General features: G+C 45.1%; 2 protein-coding genes across 3 annotated transcripts; both read right to left on the bottom strand.

Annotated features, from left to right (window-relative positions):
• Positions 1-2,453: 2,453 nt before the first annotated feature.
• LOC124005890 (rho-related GTP-binding protein RhoU-like) lies at positions 2,454-12,352 on the bottom strand. Its single transcript, XM_046315531.1, has 3 exons — positions 11,899-12,352; positions 9,626-9,684; positions 2,454-4,126 (listed from the first exon to the last, which is right to left on the bottom strand). Exons 1-3 carry the CDS (start codon positions 12,113-12,115, stop codon positions 3,671-3,673), a joined length of 732 nt encoding a protein of 243 aa, XP_046171487.1. The 5' UTR covers positions 12,116-12,352; the 3' UTR covers positions 2,454-3,670.
• A 1,620-nt stretch (positions 12,353-13,972) lies between these two features.
• Positions 13,973-27,843, bottom strand: LOC124006363 (reticulon-2-like). 2 transcript variants are annotated; one of them, XM_046316337.1, is made up of 10 exons: positions 27,583-27,843; positions 26,334-26,387; positions 25,285-25,806; positions 24,195-24,407; positions 19,352-19,559; positions 18,780-18,918; positions 17,427-17,496; positions 17,094-17,140; positions 16,916-16,974; positions 13,973-16,679 (listed from the first exon to the last, which is right to left on the bottom strand). In XM_046316337.1, the coding sequence occupies exons 1-10, from the start codon at positions 27,611-27,613 to the stop codon at positions 16,604-16,606; spliced, it is 1,419 nt and encodes a 472-aa protein (XP_046172293.1). In that variant the 5' UTR covers positions 27,614-27,843; the 3' UTR covers positions 13,973-16,603. The 2 variants fall into 2 exon arrangements, with proteins under 2 accessions (XP_046172293.1, XP_046172294.1); XM_046316338.1 differs by lacking the exons at positions 24,195-24,407; positions 25,285-25,806; positions 26,334-26,387; positions 27,583-27,843 and adding an exon at positions 22,048-22,198.
• Positions 27,844-27,923: the final 80 nt, after the last annotated feature.

Raw genomic sequence — 27,923 nt, 5'->3', positions numbered from 1 at the left:
AGCCAATGTGCGGGAGCACTGGTTGGTCGGCCCAATTGAGGTTGTATGTAGATGAATGTCCAATCAACTGAATTTACCACAGGTGGACTCCAATCAAGTTTTAGAAACATCTCAAGGAGGATCAATGGAAACAGGATGCACCTGAGCTCAATTTAGAGTCTCATTGCAAAGGGTCTGAATATTACGTAAATAATGCATTTCTGTTTTAGGTTTTTTTATACATACATTGCAAAAATGTTTTGTCATTATAGGGTATTGTGTGTAATTTGCTGATAATTGTTATATTTCATCCATTTTAGAATAAGGCCGTAACGTAACAAAATGTGGAAAAAGTCAAGGGGTCTGAATACTTTCCGAAGGCTCTGTACATGGCCTTTTATGACGTCTGACTTATTGATATTCCAGATGGCACCGAACATGTTTTCTCCTCTCACAATACTTCAGAGGTTTTCTAAATCGGACAGTTGCTCACCATCAGTCAACAACAGTCAAATCTGAAAACAGAAAGGGTGTTTCATCTTGCGCTGTAAATCTTTTTCCTTTTCTTCGCTGTGACCGACACTTGGATTCAGGATTCCGATCTGAAAAGGCCTAGCTATACAGTATATCCCAAAGATAGATTTTTACAGCTAAGTGTAAGTACTGCCTTGTCTCTACCATACTGCTTATCACCATTACCAAAGGCTGGACACAATGCAATGGCTCCTTCTGAGAGAGACAAACAACAACAGCTTTGTGTCAAACTACCAGTGCAGCTCCCAGGAAACCATTGTAACCATTATAATTAAACCACTGGCCCAACGCCTACCTCCGTTTCACCGTCACCAGACTCTGTGCGCACACCCAACTGCCGTCCACACACACAACAACTCTGAAGACATCATTACAGCTTAACAACAGACCATAACCAGCTGTAATTGTCGACCCATTACCTCCACCGTGGCGGCGTGAAGGAAGACGTTCTCTTCTTGCAATTCTACCGCACTTCTCAATTCTAATAGACCGCAAACAAAAACACTGATATGACTACCAACTCTTCAGTTGTATTGATGGTTTGTCATGGATAACATTGTAGAGTTTTTAGGCAAGTTGTTTTTTTTTCCTTCGGGAGAACCAAAAGAGCCATTCCTGTACGAGACACGATTGTCGATGACCATCCACCACAACTCGAGCACATACTTGAAACAGAGAGGGTGCGATGGGGTTGCCGTACACAATGTTCCTCAACACACATTTACATAGTGTTTTTACCTTTGACCTCACACGGAGCGTCACCAGCATTCATTTTAGACTCAACGGGAGATAGGATTCAGTCAATCCCTCGCACACTCCACACGGGGTAAAAGATAGCTTTATCTCTCTGCAAACACATAGAAACACAGATACACGGCATGTTTTTTGTTAAGATTTCACATTTATTTAGATCTCTGTTGCTTTTATAAACAGTCCTTGACAGTATCAGACCGCAAGCGAAACACTTCTGTCTCATTCGCCACCATTTAGGGTGTTTGGGGATAGTTTTGTGATGGAAACAGAACAAAATGTACACAAAATTACCTTGCAAAAAAAACAAACATTGTTAGACAAAATATACATTTAATTTCTCATACATTTGCTTGTAGGGTTGATCAGTGGCTGTGCATTTTATAGTTGATGCCCCAAATAAAGGGATACACACAGAGAGCATACAGACAGGCTTCTGAAAAATAAGAAGCAAATACAATTGGTTTCGTTGGCGATTCGCTCCGTTTATCATGAGGTTGCTGGAGAGGAGAACGAGCGCCAGTGAACTCAACATAGTTCTGTAATTACAAAAATGTAGTGATCAACAGCGGAGTGAAAACCTTGCGACTCTCACGGAAGGGTGAAAATCAAACGTTTCAAATGACAAAGAGAGGCATCAGACCCTGTGCAGTCCAAGGGCCATTGCATGGCATCATTGGCACGACTCCAACAAAGTATTTGGGTTAAGCGTGATAAGTGCAATTTACAGTGGCACCACTCGATGACCTTGTGTTCCTCAATCTAATCTCCCCACTCCGGCAGAGTGAGACAACGCTCCAACGGCTTACAGACTCCCATCAGTTGAGGAGTGGCTATTGGATGGAAACCGCCGAGTTCTCCAGTTAAAGTAGGTTGAGTGGAGATCAATGGGGGCGGGGGGGGTGTATTGTTGAGAGCGCTCTTTAAGGTCTGACCATTAATGTGTATTGATGAGGAGCTCTTTTCTGTCTGGGGAGCCCAGTCCCTCACTGTGTGGTCTGCTGACAGTGGCAGCAGCTGTATCAACAGACACTTACAATGTAGCACTGCAGCAGACAGACAGACAGACAGACAGACAGACAGACAGACAGACAGACAGACAGACAGACAGACAGACAGACAGACAGACAGACAGACAGACAGACAGACAGACAGACAGACAGACAGACAGACAGACAGACAGACAGACAGACAGACAGACAGACAGACAGACAGACAGACAGACAGACAGACAGACAGACAGACAGACAGACAGACAGACAGACAGACAGACAGACAGACAGACAGACAGACAGACAGACAGACAGACACAACCTGGGCTAGGGACCTCAGACAGTCATGTGGTTAAACACACACATAAATATGCACCCCCTAAACACACGCACACACACCAGGCTTAACCCTCCACCCCCTGGCTTTTACTGGCAATGACAGAGTGACCACCACCAGAGGACCATGGGGCCAGGTCATGCTGCTGACAGTGATGACTAGGGCCAGGTGGAATCGGTGGAAAAGTCCCTTATCAATACCCCTAAAGTCTTGTCTGTAAATGCAATTGGTACGATTGTAGATATGAATGTATTGTAGCTGTATTCGCATCATAGTGCCATTTGGTTTGAGTTTGAGTTGAATGCCATGTTAGTCCCTCAGTTTGTTTCCGTCTTGCTCTACCAATGAGATCTATCGGCTGTTTGATTACAGAGTCATGTGGATCGCATAAAAGATGTGAACATATATCAGGTATGATGATGGGGGGGGGGATACCTACTTTATGCAGCACATCATGATACAGTATTTAAATCATTTTTAAAGGGTGACGTATAAGAGTACATCCCAGTCTTTTCCCCTCCCCACCCATCAGTTCATATAAAAGTCCTTATTGCTCTGAGTTCAACTCGCTCTTTGCTCCATTGCATTGTCAATCGTGTTGATGGTTTTACTCCTTGATCTTCTGTGATAGCACTCTGCTCAAAGGTTAGAGTTCAGACCAGCTCAAGCAGACAGGGAGTGGTTGGAGCGCAGTCCTGTCAGTCTCTTTGCAATCAACCAATCAGTGGATCTCCTCCAACTTGAGACACTCTCACTCCCCAGTACATTCCCTCACTCCATTCATTTTGACTAGGGTTGCAGAATTCCCTGCAGAGCTTTTAAGAAATTCCCTGGTTTTCCAAAAATCCTAATTGGAAGATTCTGCTTATTCCCTTCTGATTTCGGGAATCTTCCAAATGGGATTTCGGGAAAACCAGGGGATTTATTGAAAGTTCCCAGTAATTTTGAAAATGTGGGGTCATCTGAGAGGAGCTAAGACAGAAGTCCTTCAATCTATATGAACAACATAGGCTCATCTGAACACGTTTCCAGTCCCAGTTTCATAGTCCTAGTCGATATCCCTCTCCGCTTTCTCTCTCTACTGGATACAGACGTACTTCTTCCACCACGACTTGGACAGTGTCTTCATCTTATCGGCCGTGCTGCGCACCTTCCTCTCCCGCCGCGCCCTCCTATCGGCGTGCTTCATCCCCACGGCGATGGCCGCGTCAAACACCTCCTTCAGGTTCTTCTGGGTGAGCGCCGAGCACTCCACGTACGCCACGGCGCCCACTTTGTCCGCCAGGGCGCGGGCGTCCACCTCGGCCACGGGCCTCTCCCTCCGCCGGGCCAGCTCGATCAGCACCTTGACGTCCTCGCGCAGGTCACACTGGGTTCCCACCAGCAGCATGGGCGTGAGCGGGCAGCGCCGGCGGATCTCTGGGACCCACTTCTCCCAGACGTTCTGGAAGGAGGCAGGGCTGACCACGCTGAAGCAGAGGAGGAGGGCGTCGGTGCGCGAGTAGCAGAAGTGACGGAGCTTATCGAATTCATCCTGAGGAGAGAGAGAGAGAAAGATGATATTATATAAAATCCATCAAGGTCTAATCCCTAGGTAGTATAGTTTTACCAACTCCACTGTCTGATGTATTTCACTTCAAGGTTCACACACAAACAAACCTGCTTCACACCAACACATTGCAGTAATTGCTCTATAGGTCAATGCAAAACAAGCAGGCAGAATGTCAGTGGAAATAAATGGTGGTGATAATCTCTCCATAACAAACCGTGTGAGAGAAGTCTGTTTATGTTGAGCAGTAACCTCCTCTTTCATTATCACACTGATCTCCCAAATGAACACCGTAGAGCCACAGAGCCTTGGGTAACAAGGGCCTCTCACATCCTTGATTACATAGATTAAGGTTGGCAGAAACTTGACACAAATCCCTCTCTCTCTTTAACCCTTTTCAGAATCCAACAGAGAAAGCTACTTTTTTATATTCAGTAGCCTCTGAGTGGAATAGTCTTTTCCCACACTTTTTCTTTTCCAAATCATAATTTCAAATTTAGTGTTTCCAAACTGAGGTAACAGCGCAGAGATATTGGCTAACATACAAAATGCATCAATCTTGCTGAGCGGGGAGTGACTTTTTTTAATTAACAAGGTAATTCTCAGGAAACCAGTTGTAAAATGTCTGTAGCAAATTGAGCTACAATAACCATGATGCATCTGCAGAAATCAACTATCAATCTGCAAAAATAAACTATCATTCTGAGGACTAAGATGTTTTGTTTTTGGAAACATGTCTTATTATAAAATACATTTTTAATTTGACGGATTTGTTTTTTAAATTCACCCCAATTCCACATTACCGAAATGCGTCCAGATGAAATTTTTGGGGGGTAATATTATTAAAAATATTTAGAAAAACCTAACTTATTTGAATAAAACAAAATATGTTGTTGTAGTTTGTCAATAAATCATAGAAATTGTTTACTAGTTGAAGTTTACATTAAAGTATCATATTTATTACATACAAACAGTGTCTCATTACCGTACCACCCTGTAAAAACTACAACCAGTTTTTAATAAATAACGTTTTATTCACCCATGGTGGATCATCTAGAGGAGTGGTCCTTAGCTGAGCACAAGTTAATGTGTTCGCTTATATTCTTTCATAAAAGGTTATTATTCTCAAACACCCCCTTTACCCCACTTGGCTTTCTCATAGATAAGTACAGATCCTAATCTCAGTGATTCAAGAAGGCATTTCGTGAAAAATGTTTATCATTTTTTATTCTTTTTACAGTTTTATGAGAATGACCTAACAGCCATAGCAGCAGTTGCTATCGTATATCTCAGGCGTTCTCAGGGTGCGGTATCTGTTCTCCTGCTATGATAGTGCATATATGTACAGTAAGTGTTTGTTGACTTTGCATGTGTTTGCCCCAGCTTTCTGTGGCTGTGAGAGTGGAGGATTTAGATGTTGTGTACAAAGTAAACAGATCCATTCAGCCCTAAGACGACTGTGAGGAGTTCACTACAGTGCATGTACGCTGGGAAGTGTTTGGGCCTTGTGTTCATTCCAATGGTTGTGAACTCTACACTCAACCAAACACAGTCAAGTCTTCTTTGGAAAAACAACTTGGATGTTGTGATTGTGTTTACGGTACTGGCAGTGCCCTGTGGTGCTAGTGAACTTCACACACATATATATATATATATATATATATATAGGGAAGGGCACTCAACTTGTACTGCACTGACTCAGATGATTGGCTAAAATAAATGGCTAATAAGATGATAGTTGGAGCTGTATTGTTAAATTTCAGTGCAGACTTTGGTGTTATTGATCATAATTTGTTATTGAAAAAAACTAACTTGTTATGGCTTTACATCACCTGCTGTCACATGGTTGGAGAGTTACTTATTAAATAGAACTTAGCGAGTATTCTTCAATGGAAGATTCTCTAACATCAGATATGTACAGTGCGGTATCCCTCAGGGCAGTTGACTTGGGCCACTGCTCTTCTCTATTTCTACAAATGATTTGCCACTTGTCTTACAAGAAGTTAAAATGACTATGTCTGCTGATGATTGCACCCTCTACACATCAGCACCTACAGCCAGTGAGCTCACTGAGACTCTTAAAGAGGACTTACCTTATTGTCAGAATGGGTGATTAACAATAAACTGGTCTTAAATACATCTAAAACCAAAAGTAACGCATTTGGTTAAAAGCATTCTCTTAGACCTAAACCTCAACTGGAGTGGTGCATAAACCTGAACTCCTAGGAGTAACATTGGATGATCATGGTCATGGTCAAGTCATATTGACAAAATTGTAGTGAAGATGGGAAGAGGAATGTCTCTTATAAAAAGATGTTCTGCGTTTTTGATACAAATATCAACTATACTAGTTGTTCAGGCTTTGATTCTTGTCCCATCTTGATTACTGTCCGTTAATATGGTTAGGTGATGCAAAGAAGCTGCAGCTGTCTCAAAACAAAGCAGCACGCCTTGCCCTTAACTGCACCCACAGAACTAACAGTTGAAGATGGAAGTTTACATACACTTAGGTTGGAATCATTAAAACTTGTTTTTCAACCACTCCACAAATTTCTTGTTAATTAACAAACTATAGTTTTGGCAAGTTGGTTGGGACATCTACTTTATGCATGACACAAGTCATTTTTCCAACAATTGTTTACAGACAGATTATTTCATTTATAATTCACTGTATCACAATTCCAGTGGGTCAGAAGTTTACATACAATAAGTTGACTGTTTCTTTAAACAGCTTGGAACATTCCCGAGAATGATGTCATGGCTTTAGAAGCTTCTGATAGGCTAATCAACATAATTTGAGTCAATTGGAGGTGTACCTGTGGATGTATTTCAAGTCCTACCATCAAACTCAGTGCCACTTTGCTTGACATCAAGGAAAAATCAAAAGAAATCAGCCAAGACCTTCAATTTTTTTTGTAGACCTCCACAAGTCTGGTTCATCCTTGAGAGCAATTTCCAAATGCCTGAAGGTACCACGTTCATCTGTACAAACAATAGTACGCAAGGATAAACACCATGGGACCACGCAGCCGTCATACCGCTCAGGAAGGAGACGCGTTCTGTCTCCTAGAGATGAACGTACATTGGTGTGAAAAGTGCAAATCAATCCCAGAACAACAGCAAAGGACCTTGTGAAGATGCTGGAGGAAACAGGTACAAAAGTATCTATATCCACAGTAAAACGAGTCCTATATCGACATAACCTGAAAGGCCGCTGAGCAAGGAAGAAGCCACGCCATAAAAATGCCAGACTACAGTTTGCAACTGCACATGGGGACAAAGATCGTACATTTTGGAGAAATGTCCTCTGGTCTGATGAAACAAAAATAGGACTGTTTGGCCATAATGACCATCGTTATGTTTGGAGGGAAAAAGGAGAGCCTTGCAAGCTAAAGAACACCATCCCCAACCGTGAAGCACGGGGGTGGCAACATCATGTTGTGGGGGTTTGCTGCAGGAGGGGATGGTGCACTTCACAACATAGATTGCATCATGAGGGAGGAAAAGTATCTGGATATATAGAAGCAACATCTCAAGACATCAGTCAGGAAGTTAAAGCTTGGTCGCAAATGGGTCTTCCAAATGAACAATGACCCCAAGCATACTTCCAAAGTTGTGGCAAAATGGCTTAAGGACAACAAAGTCAAGGTATTGGAGTGGCCATCACAAAGCCCTGACCTCAATTCTATAGAAAATGTGTGTGCAAAACTGAAAATGCGTGTGCGAGCGAGGAGGTCTACAAACCTGACTCAGTTACACCAGCTCTGTCAGGAGGAATGGGCCAAAATTCACCCAACTTATTATAGGAAGCTTATGGAAGGCTACCCAAAACGTTTGACCCAAGTTAAACAATTTAAAGCCAAATACTAATTGAGTGTATGTAAACTTCTGACCCACTGGGAATGTGATGAAAGAAATACAAGCTGAAATAAATCATTCTCTCTACTATTATTTTGACATTTCACATTTTTAAAATAAAGTGGTGACCCAATCTGACCTAAGACAGGGAATTTTTACTAGGATTAAACGTCAGGAATTTTGAAAAACTGAATTGAAATGTATTTGGCTAAGGTGTATGTAAACTTCTGACTTCAACTGTACATGAACAATATGCATGATGGTCTTTCATGGTTGAGGGTTGAGGAGAAATGTACTAATTCTCTGCTAGTCTTTTTAAGAAACATTTGTGTGTTGAAAATGTCTAACCACTTGTAAAATCTACTATGTGATACGCCACTATGTGATTCTTCACGGTACTCAAACCAAAACCAGATTTAATGCGTCACTCATGTCATCGTGGAATGCTCTGCCACAAGAGGTTACTCAGGCAAAAAGCAAATTTAGCTTGAAAAAAAACAGATTAAAAAAACGATTTATCACAGTGCCTCTCCTCTTTATAAAGATCATATTTAACTGTACTGTATGTAAGAATATGCATATATTAAGTGTGTAAATAGTATATTTGTTGTCTCTCGGTGTCTCTCCTATAAAAAACATTGAATGTAATATGTGACGTTGTTCTTGTCTTTTGCTGTTCTGTACTTTGTCATGTATTCATATGTTATATGTGGACCCCAGGAAGAGGAGCTGCTGCATGTGCAGTAGCTAACGGGGATCCTAATAAACTAAACTATGCTCTCTGGGCAGGGTTGTAGTTATAGAAGTGAAATTACGACACCACCCATGCCCAGAGAGAAAACACCAGGGCTTTCACAACCTGTTCTCTTTCTAGAACAATCTAACCATGTTAAAAAGGCTTAGCATGACGCTCAGAGCTCAGGCGCACAACTCTCAGTTACACCAACCGCGCCTGCCTATGCCTGGAGAACTACAGAGAAAGGGGGCGGGGGGAAAAGAGGAAGAGAGCAGAACGAGATTTTTAAAAAACAAAACATGCATTAACAGCTACTTTCTGCGATTGCGTCGTCTCCCTCCCTCCTAGCGGTTGCCTCACAATGTGGCTTCAACCCAGATCTGTTCTGTTCTAATGAGTTCCCGCCGTTCTAACGCCTTTAACCATTCCCAAATCCCCCCTCACAATCCCCATCCCCAAAAGCTATGCCAATGAATTTGCCTGGATCCCACTTCAGATGTAGAGTGGCAGCAAAGCACAGGAATTCATTTCTCTCTAGGGGGGGTGTTAGAGAGACATTCTCAGGAGAACCAGCGGGCCCCACAGCTGCCACAGAGTAGTGGTAGAGCCTGGGAAATAAGACGGTGCCCCAGAATGCTGCCTTGAGCAATACCCACCAGAAAAGACGACATGCAAGACAAAAGCCAACACTGTCTCTGACTCTATAAATCATGCAACATGTATGAGAACCAAGCAGAAGAAGGAGAATGGCCGTTGAGGAAGTTCAGTGGTGCTCAGCATAATTTTTCCTCTGGGCATACATGCATGCCTGTGACAGAGAGCGGTGAACGCAGCACCAATAGGTTGAAGCATACTGTGTGTAGTATGTGGAGTGTTGCTAGGGTTCTCACCTGTCCAGCAGTGTCACAGAGCTGTAGCCTCACAGGGTGTCCATCCACCTGCACCACCGCTGTTGGGGGGTGGGGTGAGAGAGAGAGAGGGTAGAGAGAGAGAGAGAGAGAGAGAGAGAGAGAGAGAGAGAGAGAGAGAGAGAGAGAGAGAGAGAGAGAGAGAGAGAGAGAGAGAGAGAGAGAGAGAGAGAGAGAGAGAGAGAGAGAGAGAGAGAGAGAGAGAGAGAGAGAGAGAGAGAGAGAGAGAGAGAGAGAGAGAGAGAGAGAGAGAGAGAGAGAGAGAGAGAGAGAGAGAGAGAGAGAGAGAGAGAGAAAAAATAATCAGCGCGGGGCTATTGTCCCATCTGCCTCCACATTACTCCACCTGACACTTTAAACACACATACACACAGAAAGGAAGAGACCCCTGGCGGATGAGAGGCCCGCCCACCAAAAATATCCTCTGGGAAAAACAAAGGCAAGCCGGTTTGACGTACTTCATACCCCCTGGACACAGCGAACAGAAAGCTCACCCATCCCCCCCCTAACTCAGAGTGGCGGTCTTGTCTCGCCCACCCACTCGCCCAGTTAAAGTAAAGGCAATAACTTCTCTCTTTCATACCATATTCTGTTCTTTCAAGCTTTGAAAGCCCTGCCAAGCTGTCTACAGAGGAAACCAAAGCGGATTTGTTTGTTTAGTGACTCTCCCAATAGCTCTCTCCAGATTGGAAGAGTGCTATGAGTCATGTCACTAGCAGTTTCATTATCGGCCATGTTTCAAAAGAGCCCAATGTGGTGAAGCTTATGGAAGTGTTTACAAGGCGCCCAGGATATATGTTCACATCACCTGATCAAAGCGCTGTGGGGACAAGTCCGCAGCAGCATCGGACTACTCCTCATTATACCCAGCGCCTATTGTGCAATCATTTCCCCAATCCCTGACATATGATCTGCCTCGTATTCTACTTGGGCCCAAAACTCTCTGCCCTCCCTCTCTCTCTCTCTCTCTCTCCATCCCTTCCTCCCTCTATTTCCTCTACCCCAAGTGTCACCTGTGGAATTGCATAACTGCCCAGAAATCAGCTTTCAAAAGAGGGCTCTGATTCCAGGAACGGATAAATGACATCATCAAATGGGGCCCCAAACTGCACAATCCCTCTCTGTCATGAGGGAGAAAGACAATCTCTGCTCAGAGCCATTGCAACAGATGTGTCCATTCCATCATAGCAGAGAGACGGCTTTCAGGTCAAGGCTGACAACAATGGCCAGAGTTGTGCAATCCAAAACCATGCCTGCCTGCTGAGAAGCATGTTCAACAAGAATGTTCTGTTCATTTTAGGCCTTATAACTTGGATTCCTGGGGGCAGTGGGAGAGGGATGAATACTAAGGGTATTCGTGTGTATACGCCTATTAAAATATGTAATAGTCTCATTCAAAACCTTCCATAGCGGTTGGCATGAGTATAATTCGGTGTTTAGAATGATAGAATGGTTATAATAGATGTATATTCCTGATAAACGGATAGGTAAGGGCAGCTGTGTCTATCATTGTGAATGGCCATAAAGACGGTGTCACACTTTCCTAATCAAGCCTTCCCTAGACTCCTAAAGTTATCATGTCATGCAAGTTTAGATGAACTCAGACATTGCGTTTTGGTGGAGGTTTCCTGAGATCAAAGTTTAATGCGATAACTTCAAAAGGAAGAATAGGCCTCTCCTGAGATAATGACGCGCTAACGTCAGCGTGTGCGGGCGGGCGTTGTCATCACTTGCCAACTGAGGTTAGTTTCAACAAGTATGCCGTTTCAGTTTTCAACCATTCGGTACGTTAGACAAACATTTGCTGGTGGCTACGTTTTGGAAAATGGAATTCTGCCAACTGGAAATTACAACAGGCCCGGGCGTATAAAATGACCAGGGCGCATAATTTGGGTGCAATAATACAAAATATCTGCAGACAGACGGTCGCTGCTGTTAGCCTCGAGGGCAGCAAAATGACAGCAGAAAAGTTGGGTGATTCGTTCCGCAGAATGGGTGGCTGCAAGACAGAGCCAGCACATTTCCCCGTTACAATGTAACAGATGTCCACTATGGTCAATTAAGGCTTTGTTACAATGTAGCAATGTGCAATATATGGGTGTTGGCCCATAGTCAAAATCAAAACGTAGCAATGTGCAACAGAAAACATGTTTTATGTTTATTTTATCTGGCTGGGAATGTCTGTAGGAGACTAATCTATCATTATTTATTTTTTCCAAGAATAGTGCCACAATAAATGGTTTTAACTGGCTCACCTGAAAAGTCATCAAACGCAGTGGGGACGTACTTCGTTGGATAGCCATTCGTTGTGTAGCTGACAACTAGGCTGGTCTTCCCAACCGCTCCATCGCCGAGCAGTACGCACTTCAACACCCGCTCCTGAGCCTCGAGTGGCCGGGTCGTTTTGGGCTTGTGCGGCGGCACTGGAGGAGCCATGGCCTGGTTATAATCCATTGGAACTGGAGGTGACATCCAGCACTGGTTACGAACACCTTTTCCTTACTCCAGTAGGAGCAAATAAAGAGAGCACCATGAAAATGTGTTCTGTAGCCTATAATATATTTGTCAATTAGACAGGTTGGTCTATAGCCGTTTTTTAAGTTTTTTTTTAGAATTCAAAGCAGTAGTCTTGTGCTCTCTAAAGAACTAATACTCAGTATGTGTAAAAAGTTGAAAACAGGCACTTCTCTCAGGTTTTGAATACTCCAATCTGTTACACGTTGGAGGAGGGTCTGCTTTATAAGTTCAAGCATGATTTGACTATTCCCTCCCCTCTTCCACCACTGCGCTTTGAAAGGAAGCGAGTTGATGGACACGCCTTCTGTCAGTGGCAAAATGAACATATTCATGTTCCTGTAGGTTTATGTACTGCAGGGGTCCCCAATTACATTCAGCCCTGGGCATATTTTTCCTTGAGCGGATGGTCGGGACCTGAACATAGTTATAAATAAATTGGGAACAGATTTCCTAAATTAAAATAACTTTGTGCTGATTTAATGAGGATTTTAGTCTTTTATGTCCAACAGCGAAAATGATCAAAATATATGTTTTTTTTTGCTCAGAATTGGAGAACCCTGGTGTTCTGTCTTCAAATGTAGTATATTGAACACCTCACATAATTAATAGACATGCATTTGTGTAGCCCACCATTCCCTGTTCCTATTCATTTTAGAATAACAGGAAGAGAAAAACTTGAAAGGCAACCCTTGGAGAACTTTGACATGCATTGCCCCTTTGGGAATTTACCTGCTAACTATTTCAAAGGAGGGCCAGTAACTCAAAACATAATTCTACAAAAAAAAAATGTTGGCCCTACCCTTCAACTGTTCATGGCTAATTGGCATTGTCAAGCAGCTAGTTGTGAAAGGAGACATTTCTTTGACACCCTACCTACTCAACATGTTTGACAGTGAGTGTGGCACACCTTTGACAGATTTAGGCTGATACAATATTATTTCAATGGCCGACATTGAGAACAGTTTCAACAGAAAGACAAACGCCTTATGTGCCTACAAACTAGGCCTAATACACATGAATAACACCTCGTTTGAGGTCAGGGCATGTCGAGACTTGTCAAGGTAAGCCCAGTTCAAAAGGCCCAATATCCTTCTGTCACGTGCTGACCTTTAAATAAAGTACAAACTGAAACTCCAGTGAGGCCCATGGTCGAGTTTGGACTAGGCCCATAAATTATGTCACCTACAGCGCTATATTTGAGCCTTGAGCAGGCAGTACTGCATTTGCCGTCGATTCCGTCATTTCTGTTTAACTTTACCATTGGGGTTTCCCTTTACCAATTCTAAAGATATCTCAGCCTCGTGGATCTCTGCATATTCAATTCTGCAGAGTCACTGTCAAGGCGCCAATCAAGGCGACTTCACAGTATCCCAACTGGCTGTCCATCAAGTGTAAGTGTCGTGTTCAAAACATCAATCAAAATGGAGTGACACCCTCACGGTGAATCTGTGACACAGTATGACTGTTGCTGTACACGCGTTAGCTTTTGTCGCCTCCCTGTGGTAAAAAAAAGCTAGTCATCAAAATGCTCTACCTCTTTATCTTTCCTTTAAGTTGAGCTTTAAAACGTTTCCATTAAAAAACTCGGTCTTCTCTCTCTCACACACACGCACACGCACACACACACACACACACACACACACACACACACACACACACACACACACACACACACACACACACACACACACACACACACACACACACACACACACACACACACACACACACACACACACACACACACACACACACACACACACACACACACACACGGTGGTATGAAACGCAGAAAGGAATCAAACACTAGACTCCCGTCAAAATGTTGATTTATTTTTCAAGATTTTGCCTAATATATATATCTTATTGCAAGATTCAATGTTTGGAGACCCATTTGTTTTTTGATCATACAAAATTATTAATGTTGGTCTATGCATAATACAAGTAATGACATTTAATATGAGGTTTGTTAAGACTTGCTCTCGTGTCCTTGCCTCATCTAAGGGGTCGTGTAATAAAGTCTTCCTGCGAACCATAACCCATCTCACCACTCATCTTCCAATTCACCATCTACCAATCTACCAAGGGTTCAGGTCTGTCGTGGGCTTCCGGCATCCCTAGTCCCGTCTAGTGAGATCAGTGCAACATACTATAGGAGGGAGACATCAAGTGTTGGCGAACAGGCCAGATCATCTAACCACGTCCTGGGATAATGTTCATTCTAACTCTTACAATTAAGAGCTGTGGCACACAGTCAAAACATACAACAATAATAAGGCAGGGGGAAATGTACCCTTCAAAAACAGGTCTCAGGTTATTACTAAAGCACACTGCCAGGCTGTGGTGAGGACCCGAAGGCAATAGATGTAAGGAGGTGGGAATTTCTGTGGTGGCATAATCTGAAGTGTTTCTTTGTACTGAAATGGTAGTGATGACGATGATGATTGTAAATGATTGTGAAATGACTCTTTAAAAAAAAAAAGCCTTGGTTTCAGTCCGACGTGAATGGCCTGTTCCAGAAGGCGTCTAGGAGCAGTTAATCTAGCTAGTCATTCATTCTCGGACGACTCCAACGGCATTGTTCCACTGCTCTATGTTCGCCACATACTTCGCTCTGAGACCGCCGTCGTTTAAGTCGTTTGTTGGGACGTTTGGTTAGCCAGGGAAAATCGTTCAGTTCATGCACTAATGGGACTGTTGATAGAAAGGCACCCATTGAGTCATCGCTCTCGGAACACCCTTTCAGGCTAGACGTAATCTCAGAAACCCCAAAACTAAAACAGAAACCCCAAAACTGCGTCAGATGCTCATTTAGGTTCTTGGGTGAGATGTATGAGAAAAAGATACTAACAAGATAAGTCTCCACCCCCCTAAACCGAAACTCTCAGTCCAAACATGGGCCAAATGTTCCCTCCCCTTCTGAAATCTGAAAGACACAAACACCTGTGAAATCTTGATTTGTCAGGTGATATTTAAAAAAAATCCAAATCGGCACAGTGGAGCAAAGTTCCCCGTTTGTCGTCGCATTCCAAAGTCTGTTGGCAGACTCAACCATACCGTCCTACGTTTGCGTGCATCTGTCCACGAGAGATTAGGCTCGAGGGTACCCTCTGTGTGGGTGATTGGGGTTCAACGTTTGGGTAACAGTAGCCCCCTCCATAGATCTTGAAATTGTCCATCCAGCCCTTTTATTTTTTCAACTCCTTTGCATGAACACTTCCGATGCATTTCCAGAAGGACATGTGTGTGCCTCTGTTTCCATAACAATTGTCCTGTCATTATCAAACCATATTCTGGTTGGCAATGAAGGAGATTAATAGAACTGTTTCAAGAATCCAACATCAGATGTCTGGTTTAACCGTCAATACTCAGTACTTTATTACCCAGATTCATTTGACCTCAATCTCAGATGAAATCCTAATTAACTGCATTTCCCCCAATTCCATTCTCGCGGATATTTGGATCTTTAAAAGTCATACGGTGTACATTTGTGATCATTGTCTTCTCGACTGTGAATTCAGAAAATGCATTTCGAGGCCTGGTTCTGACTGTGCTGTTGCATCCTGCAGCTGAAGGCCATTTTAGAAACCTCACTGGTTGCACAGTCTGTTGAAACGAGAACGGAAGACGCTCAACGTCGATGAACACAAAATGTTGTGGGGATGATCACGTGGGCAAAAAGAAACAGAACATTTGAAATGAAAAGAACAGTTGTGGTTTTAATAGTTCTCAGGTAACAGGTTCAGATCAGCGAGCTGCATGTCAACTCACACACACACACACACACACACACACACACACACACACACACACACACACACACACACACACACACACACACACACACACACACACACACACACACACACACACACACACACACACACACACACACACACACACACACACACACACGTCATGAGCACAGAAGTGTCATCATGACACTTGGTGAACTCCAATGGTGAACTCCAATTTCTGACCCCGTCCTAGCTCCTGGTGAACTCCAGTCCTGCTGGACTCTATACTGAAGTTTTTACTTCCCTCTGTTCAGATATACAGCTGTCAATAAGGAACCCACAGGTCTCCTAGAATCAGAGGTTCCAATCAGTCTTATTATTTTACTGGACTGCAGCTGTCTGTACCATTCAAGCCACAATCCCCCATGTAGGCCATGCCTTAAATCTCCCTTTGAAACAGCAACAACTCTCGTCCAGATATCACTTCCGTTCCCTCATCCTCACCCAGCAGCAACCTACTCTATCCCACCATAACAGTATCATCGTGTCCCAACCCCATGCTTCGACTCCCCACACAACCTGCCCAATCTCAGAAGCTCCGCCTTCTGGAGCTCTGAGCAGACTGCCGAGTAAGACATCTGAGTGACAGCCTGTAACTCCTCCTCTTCTCTGCTCTTCATCCTCCTCTCCTGTCCACCGTTACTCCTCATTGTGTTTTGGGCTTCGCACCGCCAGGGGTTGGGTCAGGGGTGGGGCCACCACCTTGGGCAATTCTGTGGAGACTGTATTATTAAAGAGAGGGGTCAATGTCACATGATCTCATTTACATTGGTCATTGACAAAGGTTATATGCTTTTTCCATACCATTTCTCCAATACTGCCAGCTATTACAAATTGAGTAAATGTCACAGTGATTCAGAATTCAGTTCAGGGTCTGCAGAGCTGCAATGGAAAACTACAGGAAGGAAAGAGGAATGTTTCATTCCACTGTCGTGCCACAAGATGGCGCCATACTCACATGTCCTTGACGTTGTCAATCTTTGCCTGAATTCCTGCAAAGAAGCCGTCCACTTTTGCCTGGAACATCAAAAGAGGTATTGGTGAGAAACACACGTCATTTGAACAATTGACAGAAGTACTTCCTTTTGCTGAATTAATCAGGAGAGCAGTTGTCCGCAGCGTGAGTGAGATTTTACCTGGTGCTGCCTGTAGAACAGTGGTAGAGAGAAGACAGTGATCACAGCTGGAGAAGAAGACAGAAGGGGAGGAGTGAGCATGTGTCGAGCCTTCGGATTGAGTACACAGCTCCTTCAGGCTAACAACGTGGCCCGCGCCCTTTCATTCAAATCAAACAATATACAGTAAGCGCCGTCTTCAACTGAAATACGAGAAGTACAATCTGCGACAACGTCAGCATTCGTCAACCGATGGTGTCCGTCTCTACAGGACAAACGGGATGTCGTGATTAATGAATGGCAAGACAATAAAGTTATTCAAATGCTGATTCTAACGGTGTCTGTGATTCTCACCAATGATGAGCACTGTAAGGCCGTTACACAGGACTCCCAGGAAAGTCACCAGGTACATTAGAGCCAGGAGCTGAGAAGAATGGGAGGAAACACACAGTGAGCTCCACATACACAATTGAATGTACTCTTTGCATGAAGCAAATATGTAAACATATTTAGGGGACGACTTTAGCCATTGCAACTTAGTCATGCGTGCGTACATTTGAAGTGTGGGTGGTTGTCCCACCTAGCTATCTTAAGATGAAAGCACTGAACTGTAAGTCGCTCTGGATAAGCGCGTCTGCCAAATGACTCAAATGTAATATGTAAATGAATGCATGCATCATATGTTCAAATTGCACATGGTCCCTGACAAATGAATGAGTACATGTTTCCCAGATCATCTGCCACAACCCTGCTGGAGTTGGTGCAATACAGCTCAGTGGGTTGTCACTTACCCCCATCCTGAAATGTGACCCCCCCCCCAACCTCTCCGAGAGAGGACGAAACTCCTCTCGTACCCTGTAACTGGGTGAACAGCCACCTGTGTCCCATGTCACATACCGGCCAGGTCAGGGTTGAGACCGCGGGACTCAGGGGCTTCTGGGGCTCAGACTCAAGGCTACGTGGCACAGTTACACTGGCTCCCACTAAACCGAGATAAGTCACACTAAGTACTCCTGCTGCTAATTTACATTTAACCCATGAAACATTAATGGTGCAACCAATGTGACTGTTGTTGATTCAGGAGACAAAATGAATGAAGTCTAAAAGGAAGGTTTCTAGCAGAAACGCTTTGTCATTTGACAACGAATTGAGCTTTAGATTTTGTCATTGGCCGGAAGTTTGCAAGCATACAACATCTGCTGTATGTTTTGCCTTACTATGACAAGGGTGTCCTTCTGTAGCTCAGTTGGTAGAGCATGGCGCTTGTAACGCCAGGGTAGTGGGTTCGATCCCACTACCCTTTATCGCTTTGGATAAAAGCGTCTGCTAAATGGCATATATTTAACGTGCTTCACCGATATGTCAGGACTGACCCTCCGTAGAAAAGGTTCTGCATGGAACCCAGAAGGGTTCTACCTGCAACCAAAAAGGGTTCTTCAAAGGGGTTATCCTATGGGGACAGCCGAAGAACCCTCTCAGGTTCTAGATAGCACCTTTTTTTCATGTTCTGTATGAAACGCATACATAGGATGGGGAGAAGGAAAGGACAAGAGCCTTTGAATGGCCTCGGCAAACTGTTGAAAGTAACCTTCGCATGAGCACTATGTTGTTTTAGCCTCCATAAAAAAACGACACCATTGCAATGCGGTCATATTCTGGCCAATTCCAGATGAAGATCAATGAGATCCAACACCAAGGCAGTCTCACCTTGAGAGAGTCAAAGAGGTTTCCAACCAGGAAGAGATTCTTGAGTGAGTTAGCAAAAGAGACGACTGTGACGATGGTCTTCTGCGTGTATTGGTCCGCCAGCTCCCCACTGAAACTGATGTCCAGGTCCAGATACGCCCTGAGGAGAGAGGGAGAGGGGGGTAGAAAAGGAGGGCTCAGTATAGAGGTGGAGTGATGGAGATAGAGTCCAGGGTCAAGGAAGCAGGGAAGAGGGTGTTGATTAGAAAATGAGTGGTCGTCGCCACCAACACACCCGGATGCATGCACAGTTTGTTGTCTCATGCCTCGGTTATTTCTAGCAGCGCAGATACTAAAGTAAAACGTTCCTTTCAGATCCTGATGGATGAAGTCTATCGACTGTTTTTTTTTTTTTTAAAGGCAAGCCCACTGTACTGTGAGCCCAGGCAGGATTTATTTTGGGAGGGGAGGGGAATCCAGCCAATTAAGAAACTATTCCTGAATTCCACTCCCACTGCATCATTGGAGAAGAGAGGAAATAAACAAGAGTGGAAGGGAGTGGGGGATGAGGAGAGGACTGGCGAGTCACTCACTTGAAAGGGTGCACTCCGTCTCCCATGTTGAGCACTTGCAGGATTTTATAGTAGAGGCTGACTGAGACGGTGAAGCACAGGGCACCCAGGGAGATGGTGGAGATGACTGTGATGATGCTGAGCTGGAACAAGGACAGCAGGCCAACCACCAGCCCTGTGAATACCATGCCTGTACGCTCTGTGTCCTTCCAGTAGATCAGATCCATCACTGAGGAGAGGAGGAGGGAGAAAGGAGGGGAGAGCAGAGGAGAATAGATGGTAACAGAGGGATGGGGAGGGGAATTGACAAGAGAGGGAGAAAAGGTGGAGAAATAAGAACATTTCATAGTCTACATGTTCTCTTCACATATAAACCAATGAGGAACAGAGTGGAAGCTAACATGGACTCAGGAGTCTTCATTGAAGCAGGGTGGGGGAGGGGACAAAGCCCATTGCATTTGACACGTCCTCTATTTTAGTTGGTTTGCGAAAGGCAGCAAGGACAGTCACAGCTGCAAGTCTTTCCTCACTGTTCCTGCCTATGTGCTTTTAACAAAACCCCCACAGCATCACCAGCCAGTCAGTCCCTGTTTGGCTCTGACTCTCCAGTGTTCGGTGGGCCAGAAGGCCTTTCAGCTGTACGTAGGCAGAGCAGAGGGACAGTGATCACCAGGCAGAGAGAAAACACACACAGGGGCAGGGGGAGACGTCAAGCCTAACCTGGGCTTAATATAGCCTGCACTCTGTATAGAGCAGGGGTGGGCAACTCCAGTCCTCCAGGGCCTGAGTGGTGTCACACTTTTTCTCCATCCCTAGCAAACACACCTGATTAATCAAATTGCATTCTAAACTGAAGATCATGATTAGTTGATTGTTGGAGTCAGGTGTGTTAGCTGGGGCAAAACTGTGACACCAATTAGGCTCCAGAGGACTGGAGTTGCCCACCCCTGGTATAGAGGAAGGGTGAGAGAAGAGTAAAGAAAAGAGGAGAAGAGAGAGGGAGTTGCAGGAACCCTGAATTTAAATGTTGACTCGGAGAGCACCTGCTGACAGTCTTCAAGCCCGCTACCACCCCCTCTCTGCACCCTGTCCGTCTCCCTCGATCAGTCACCCAGCAACTGGAGCCGCTGCGACTGGGCCCTCTCAGTGTCAAAATGGAGGCTCCCCTGGTCTAACCCCTCTATTGAATAGTTAAAAGTAGCTACAAACAAAACAAACATTACATCCAAAACACTGATAGCACAGTGTAATAAAGCTGAACACCAGCAGCTCACTAACCCTCGGACATGGTAAACTGCAGTGACAAAGGCATGTGGTCATTACTCCATGGCTATTAGTGTATGAGTGAGCCTGGGAATTAGAATAGAGTGCACTGATATATCTGTCCAGCAGGAGGACTATTTATAAACATGACCACAGACTTTTAATACCCACAAAGCCTCCAGCACACACACACCTGTCCATTGTCCCAACAGGTGGAACTGTAGCAAACAGCCTCTTTGATGTGTTGGCACTTTGCGACATTGACCAGCACGTGGTTAGACCGTTCAATGCACAGACTAAGTGCACTAAGAAAAGGAAGACATACCACAGCAAGTTAGACTACGGTCCAATAGACTCTATACTAAGCCATGACTATATTGGTTGATGTTAATATAGTGATATAATGAACTCTCTGAGAAGAGTACAGAGACAACATGAAGCGGGGAAGGGGGAGGGGGGAATAAAACCACACACACACACACACACACACACACACACACACACACACACACACACACACACACACACACACACACACACACACACACACACACACACACACACACACACACACACACACACACACACACACACACACACACACACACACACACACACACACACACACACACACACGGCACTCCTCTGACTGAACTAACCAACACAGAGCTGAGCACTGACTGCCTGACCGTGAATGACTCAATCGTTACATCAACATGAGACATTACCAGTCAACCAATTGGCAGCCTGATCTGGCATTACTTACCACCACAACTATAACCACCACCCAGCCATTGTAACACTACGGTGCGTGCGGGAAGTCCCCGAGTGACCCTGTGAAACACCTTCGCTCTGCCAACCCTGCTGCACAGATCAGCTGATCACGCTACTAGCATCTTACATACAGAAACAACCACACAGATGGCCCCTACATGCTGTAACAAAGCTATGACACAACTCCGGATGGTCACCTCTAGGGATGGGATGAGCAGATTTTTAATGGACCAAAAAGTGTTGTTTTTTGCCAATGAGAAAAAAAACATTGCGATACTGGTCCCATTGCTAAGCAGGCAGACCCACACAACTCTGCACAGTTGGTACGGTCTCAAACACTCCTGGTCAGTGAGTGGTCAAAATCCCCCCCAAAGAGCCATGGCTGTAGCTGGTCTCTTGACGTTCAGACTCCTCTCCAAGCTCACGGTCACTAAATGCACGGCTCTGCAGTGGACAGACAGTCAGTCCCTACATGTGGAAACGCCCCGACGGCTGTGGACGACAGGCACTGGAACTCTAACCGTGCCCTGATCCTGCCGGTGTTTGAAAAGAGACACTGCTTTGCCCATTCAATAGGTCCCTTGCCTCCCCGCCTAGTCAACTCACTGATAGATCTAAGTGTGCCGACTGCCACCGTCTCATATTGTCTCCATCTTGTCTCTCTGAGGCCAGGGTCTTACCATTAATGTTGGCCATTTTGGTTGCTGCTCAGGCGATCCCCCTTCTCTCGCTTTGACTCTCACGCAGTCCCCCTGATCTCTCTCTGCCACTCGGAGCTGTTTTTGGCCTCCCCTGCCCCGTCAGCAGTACAGAGACCTTTCAGCCAAAAATAATCTGCCCAACAGGGCCCGCCCCCCTCAAGACTCATGGAGACTCCAATGTAGATAGACAGATAGATATAGAGATACTGTAAGATAAGATACCCAGTACATTCACTTATTCACACATTTAGTACATGCACAGACAGAGACAAACCTTGAGACAGAGAAACATGTTGGTATACACATAGACAGCCACAGCTGGATGACATAGAGGACATACAAACCACTAGAGACCCAAAGAGACATAACCACAGACATTCAGAGAGAAACACTCACATAGAAACGGACATAGACACAGACAGAGAATTACACAAAACACTTACATAAGCAGAGACCGAACAGGCAACAGCTAACAAAGGAGCAGGCATAGAAGTAAATGCACATTATTGTGACATACATATGGTACCGTGCTACCCGTAAGTACACACTCTTAGAAAGGGCTCTTTGACTGTCCTCATGGGAGAACCCTTTTTGGGTCCAAATAGAACCCTCTGTGGAAAGGGTTCTACCTTGAACAAAAAAAGGGTTGTTCAAAGGGTTCTCCTATGGGGACAGCCAAAGAACCCTTTCAGGTTCTAGATCGTACCTTTTTTTTGTAAGAGTGCAGACAATAGCTCAAATAGCCTCAATTTTTTCAGATGCACATAGGGGTAGTCTAACCTGTAACCGGCTAGTCCAACCTCACAATAAACATGGGGAGTAAAACATGTTCTGACACATTCAGCCCCATTCTGATACAGAAACCAGATGGTTTGCTTTACATGGTATCTAGAAACCCTTCAAGCCTGTCAACAGCTTGACCAGCCATTAATCACCCAGGGTCAGTGTGAGGGGGAGTGGACAGTACAGTACACCCAGCCCCCAGTCCACCCAGCCCCCGGGCCAGCCACCCCCAGTCCACCCACTATAATAAGATTGGAAGACATGCCAGAGGTCCATATTGAGTGGCGCCCCCCCTTGAAGAGTGATCCATATCGACCATGGAGTCTGGAGAAGATAGATTTCATCTGTCTCACCCCTGCTCTCTCTCTCTCTCTCTCAATTTCAATTTAAGGGGCCTTATTGGCATGGGAAACATATGTTTACATTGCCAAAGCACGTGAAATAAATACTAAACCAAATTGAAATAAACAACAAAAAATGAACAGTAAACATGACTCATGAAAGTTCCAAAAGAATAGACATTTCCTCTCTCTCTCCTTCACTGACCTGTCTGTCTCACATTCGCTTTATCATGTGTACAGTGATCCAAGGGATGGGGAAAGATTGGGGTGTCAGCGTGCATGTACGAGCAGACATACATACAGACAAACCAGGAAAACAGACCGTTTTTTTTGTTTGTTTGTTGCGCAAGTAGCCCATTAGCTCTCGGGAATCCCAAGGGAATGTTGCCATGGAGACACAATGGAACACTCAGGGCTCACGGCGGAATTACATTCCAGGGTCGTGTTGCTCAAGCAGTGAGAGGGTTATCTTTATTTCCAGTGTGGTTTGAAAAGGATCGATTGAGGAAGGCTTTGTGCTCTCAGCAACGTATCGAGGAAGGGGTTGGGAGTGAGGTATTAGGGTAGGGATTGGGAGTGAGGTATCAGGGTAGGGGTTGGGAGTGAGGTATCAGGGTAGGGATTGGGAGTGAGGTATCAGGGTAGGGGTTGGGAGTGAGGTATCAGGGTAGGGGTTGGGAGTGAGGTATCAGGGTAGGGGTTGGGAGTTAGGTATCAGGGTAGGGGTTGGGAGTGAGGTATCAGGGTAGGGGTTGGGAGTGAGGTATCAGGGTAGGGGTTGGGAGTGAGGTATCAGGGTAGGGGTCATTGTCTTCCGACAGATGGCGTCATTCTAGCACAACCGCGTTGCCAGACTTGCTATGTGACGTAAGATAATGTAGTAGAAGCCAAAATAGATTGATTTGGGCAAAGGCAAGGGGATGGTAGATGTTCAAAATGTAAAACGTAGATCCAAGATAGGAAAGTCACATAGAAATAGACAAGATGTGCTACAAATGTTACCTGCTACGTGGATGCATAACGCGGGGCCTGATAGGCTGAACGCTGAAAACCACTGTTCGCTGACCAGCTCTTCCTGAGTGTTTCGACCAATGGAGGTGGAGGAAGCGGATGGCACGTCATCGGTGAGGCCGCCTCTTGGTCGCTCGGACGTGAGCGTTGTGACGGAAGTTTCCATGGTTACGAGAGACTCAGGTTCAGGGGGCGGTGATGCCGCTGAGAAACAGAACACAAGGTCATTGTGATGATGTCATCACTCAGCATCAAGTTATTCTACAACCAGGTTGCATTAGATTAACTAGAAGTGTAATTTATCAAACGATGTCATTATTTAGCCTCACCTACTTTACAATGAACAGTGATTTAGAAATCTTATAACCAAACGTGTTCATTTTGACCCCACAGAACAGGAGAGAGCATGCTGTCTAGGGAGTCTTAAGCACAGTGGTATCTGACTTCGTCTGTGGTCATGGTGTGACAGACAGACAGACAGACAGACAGACAGACAGACAGACAGACAGACAGACAGACAGACAGACAGACAGACAGACAGACAGACAGACAGACAGACAGACAGACAGACAGACAGACAGACAGACAGACAGACAGACAGACAGACAGACAGACACAGACACACAGACACACAGACACACAGACACACACACACACACACACACACACACACACACACACACACACACACACACACACACACACACACACACACACACACACACACACACACACACACACACACACACACACACACACACACACACACACACACACACACACACACACACACACACACATAGTATGAGCTCAACTCGGTTGTGTTGTGTGTAAGCCATGTTATGTACCATCAAATGGGACACGTCACCCATTTTCAAACATAGAGTTTACACCCATTTACCGTCGAGCAGTATCCTCGCCCACTGTGTGATTTCAATGGCTAGAAAGCCTGAAAAGATGCAGTAGCTTCTGCTTTTATCTGTCGCTCCATGTAGCTCCATGCAGGTCTATCTACCCTGATCCCATCTACCCTCCATCTAGATTGCCCCATCCCTTCCCCACTGCCCCATAGCGAGCTCACCCTGAGGGCTCTCTGAGGGACTGTAGTGCCGGGGCTCCAGGGGCTCTGTCTCCCCTCTCTGGGTCTCTGTGTCCCTCTCCTGGGGTTCAATCTCAGTGTCTAGGAGAGATGCATGGACTGTCTCAGTCTCTCTGTGGACCTCCCTCTCCCTCTCCTCCTGCTCCCTCTCCTCCTCCTCCTCTCGGGCGAGAAAGGCGTGGGGGTCCCACTCCACGTCGGGGGAGTCCAGGGGGAGGAGCATTTCCACGGTGTCCGTGCGGCTCAGGGAGGTGCGGCCTCCCCTGGCCCCGCTCCTCCGCCGGCTCCCTGACGATGAGTCACGATGATGTCGTGAGGATCCGCCTGCCTCGGCCTCGGCGATGGCGATGTAGGAGAAGGTGGGCTCGAAGGAGTTCTGTCTCGGGGTCCCCCAAATGGAGGGGGATGAAGCTCCACCGTCATCATCCTCCGGACCCCCGTCTTCTTCATCAGACCACTCCCTGGCCGTCTGCAGGTCGTACAGCTCAGACTCTTCATTCCCACCTGGAGAGAACAGGCACAGGAAAAGCCTTAAAGCAAAACCTATATTGCTTTAAGTATTTTTGTATTTTCTATATTTGTTATTCTGTCCTGTATCCATGTTATACACTGAAATGGTATACTTTTAAAAAATATTGTTTTTAAGCTATAAACTTAGCTAAAAACGTCAAGCGTTACATTGGAAACTTTCATCCTAGGAGGTAAAGCAATATTATTCCAAAACCATATCCCATGTTCTGTGACGTTAATGTCTATGGAGCAGCCGTTTGACGTTGCTTACTCATCGACACGTCCTCTGATGTTGTTGAGCGCTGAGCAACAGCCAAAGATGTAAAACACATTTGATTGGGGAGTAAAATGTTTCCAGATTCAAAGGAACAAATCGACACAATCAATCTCAGGCTACACCTGTAGACTTTGTGGACATTTCTTTTCTCCCATATTATGATTCTCCCATATTGAAGTTCAATCATTCGCACGGTCCATTTCTAAACGTGTACAGTGTGTATGTATGCCTTGTGTGATGTTACCTTCAGTGCAGGGAGATGTTGAGTCAGGTGTGGAGGAGACAGAACCATATTCCTCTGGAAGAAAAACAACCAGATTCATCACAGACGTGTTTATTACCATTGGCTGGGGAACTAATCATAACCACAGTTATGAAATGTACAGTATCAAACAGAGCATTTTTTTAAATCTTAAATAACTACTGATTTACAACTGATGGCCGCTTGGCCAAACTGGAGACTGTTCTATACCGTGTATGTCTACAACTCCTCTCTTCCTTCTATTTCGATGTCTGCAACTTTTAGCCAAGGCCTATTTGCGTTAAGCCTAGAGAGAGGACACTATCAAGATAACAGTTTTCCTCTCAACATCACCCACTAAAGCATTCAATATCACCTACTAAAGCATTCAACATCACCCACTAAAGCATTCAATATCACCCACTAAAGCATTCAATATCACCCACTAAAGCATTCAACATCACCCACTAAAGCATTGTATCACATTCAAAAGCGGTACATTGCGCAGAAAAGCGTTATACCACACAGCCTATTCTCAGATGACCTGCTGTATTTCAATAGTGTCTCGATACATTGAGATGAGACTGAGAGAGCAAATGAAAGGTTTTCATTTCTATTTTTTTTAGGAGAATCCATGGCTCGAATCCAGGCATTTGAGGAGCCTTTTTCCAAGACCCAGTATTTAAAAGAAATGTCAGTAGTGTTTGCATATATAATGCTAACAGCTAACTGCAGTATGTTCTCCCTCGGACAGCACAGATCAGCTCTGGCAAAGCAGGCAGGCGAGAGGCCTTCACTACATTAGCAAGCCTCCTGCCTCAGATCACCCAATAGATCAGGCAGCCCTGGCTAAAATGAAGGCAGCAAAACAACACACAGCTTTTTTTTCATCCTCATCTATCTCAAACACACACACACACAAACACACATAATGCCAGACACAAACACACACACATAACCAGCCAATGAGAACACACACACACATAGCCGACACATCCTGAGAACACACATACACAACTGCAATGGCCTCTACAAAAGAGAAGAAAGAGGTGTGTCTGCCACTGCACTGCATCCATCCATCCATCTATCCTTTCAACCATGTGTTTATCAAGGGAGGAAGCTAGAGAAAGAGAGGGAGGGGGAGAAAGACAGGGGAGAGTGATGGCCATGCACATGGCTAGTACAGATGCTATACAGATAGATTGGGATGCGAAAGACAGACAGACAGACAGACAAAAACCGACACACTCACTGCAGCGGGAGAATCCTAGAACCTGGCCCATGCTCCATCAAGGCACCGCTGGGCCCATCCAGTCTGGAAGCCCCCCTCTCTTCCTCTGGATCTATCTCTCTCTCTCTCTCTCTCTCTCTCTCTCTCTCTCTCTCTCTCTCTCTCTCTCTCTCTCTCTCTCTCTCTCTCTCTCTCTCTCTCTCTCTCTCTCTCTCTCTCTCTCTCGTGCTTTATCCCTCTTCCACCTCCCTCTCTTTCTTGTTCCACCGATGCAGCACTGCTGTTGTCTCTGGCTCTCCTCTCTATTTACCGTCCACTTCCTCCTCTCGCTCACGGGCCCCTCCCTACTTCCCTCTCCTGCT

This window comes from Oncorhynchus gorbuscha, linkage group LG19, assembly GCF_021184085.1.
Source record: "Oncorhynchus gorbuscha isolate QuinsamMale2020 ecotype Even-year linkage group LG19, OgorEven_v1.0, whole genome shotgun sequence".
Classification (NCBI taxonomy): Eukaryota; Metazoa; Chordata; class Actinopteri; order Salmoniformes; family Salmonidae; genus Oncorhynchus; species Oncorhynchus gorbuscha.
Note: the sequence above shows the minus strand (reverse complement) of the source record. Positions and strands in the feature narration are given on the sequence as shown.

Excerpts from the sequence above, each read along its gene's own strand:
- LOC124005890 (XM_046315531.1), bottom strand. The coding sequence starts at position 12,115 with ATGTCACCTCCAGTTCCAATGGATTATAACCAGGCCATGGCTCCTCCA. Across the intron at positions 9,685-11,898 it reads TGCGTTTGATGACTTTTCAG|CGGTGGTGCAGGTGGATGGA; the intron begins GTGAGCCAGTTA and ends ACCCCCCAACAG. Across the intron at positions 4,127-9,625 it reads TCTGTGACACTGCTGGACAG|GATGAATTCGATAAGCTCCG; the intron begins GTGAGAACCCTA and ends CTCTCTCCTCAG.
- LOC124006363 (XM_046316337.1), bottom strand. The coding sequence starts at position 27,613 with ATGGGCCAGGTTCTAGGATTCTCCCGCTGCA. Across the intron at positions 16,975-17,093 it reads TGTTCTACAGGCAGCACCAG|GCAAAAGTGGACGGCTTCTT; the intron begins GTAAAATCTCAC and ends TTGATGTTCCAG. Across the intron at positions 16,680-16,915 it reads ATTGACAACGTCAAGGACAT|TCTCCACAGAATTGCCCAAG; the intron begins GTGAGTATGGCG and ends TTAATAATACAG.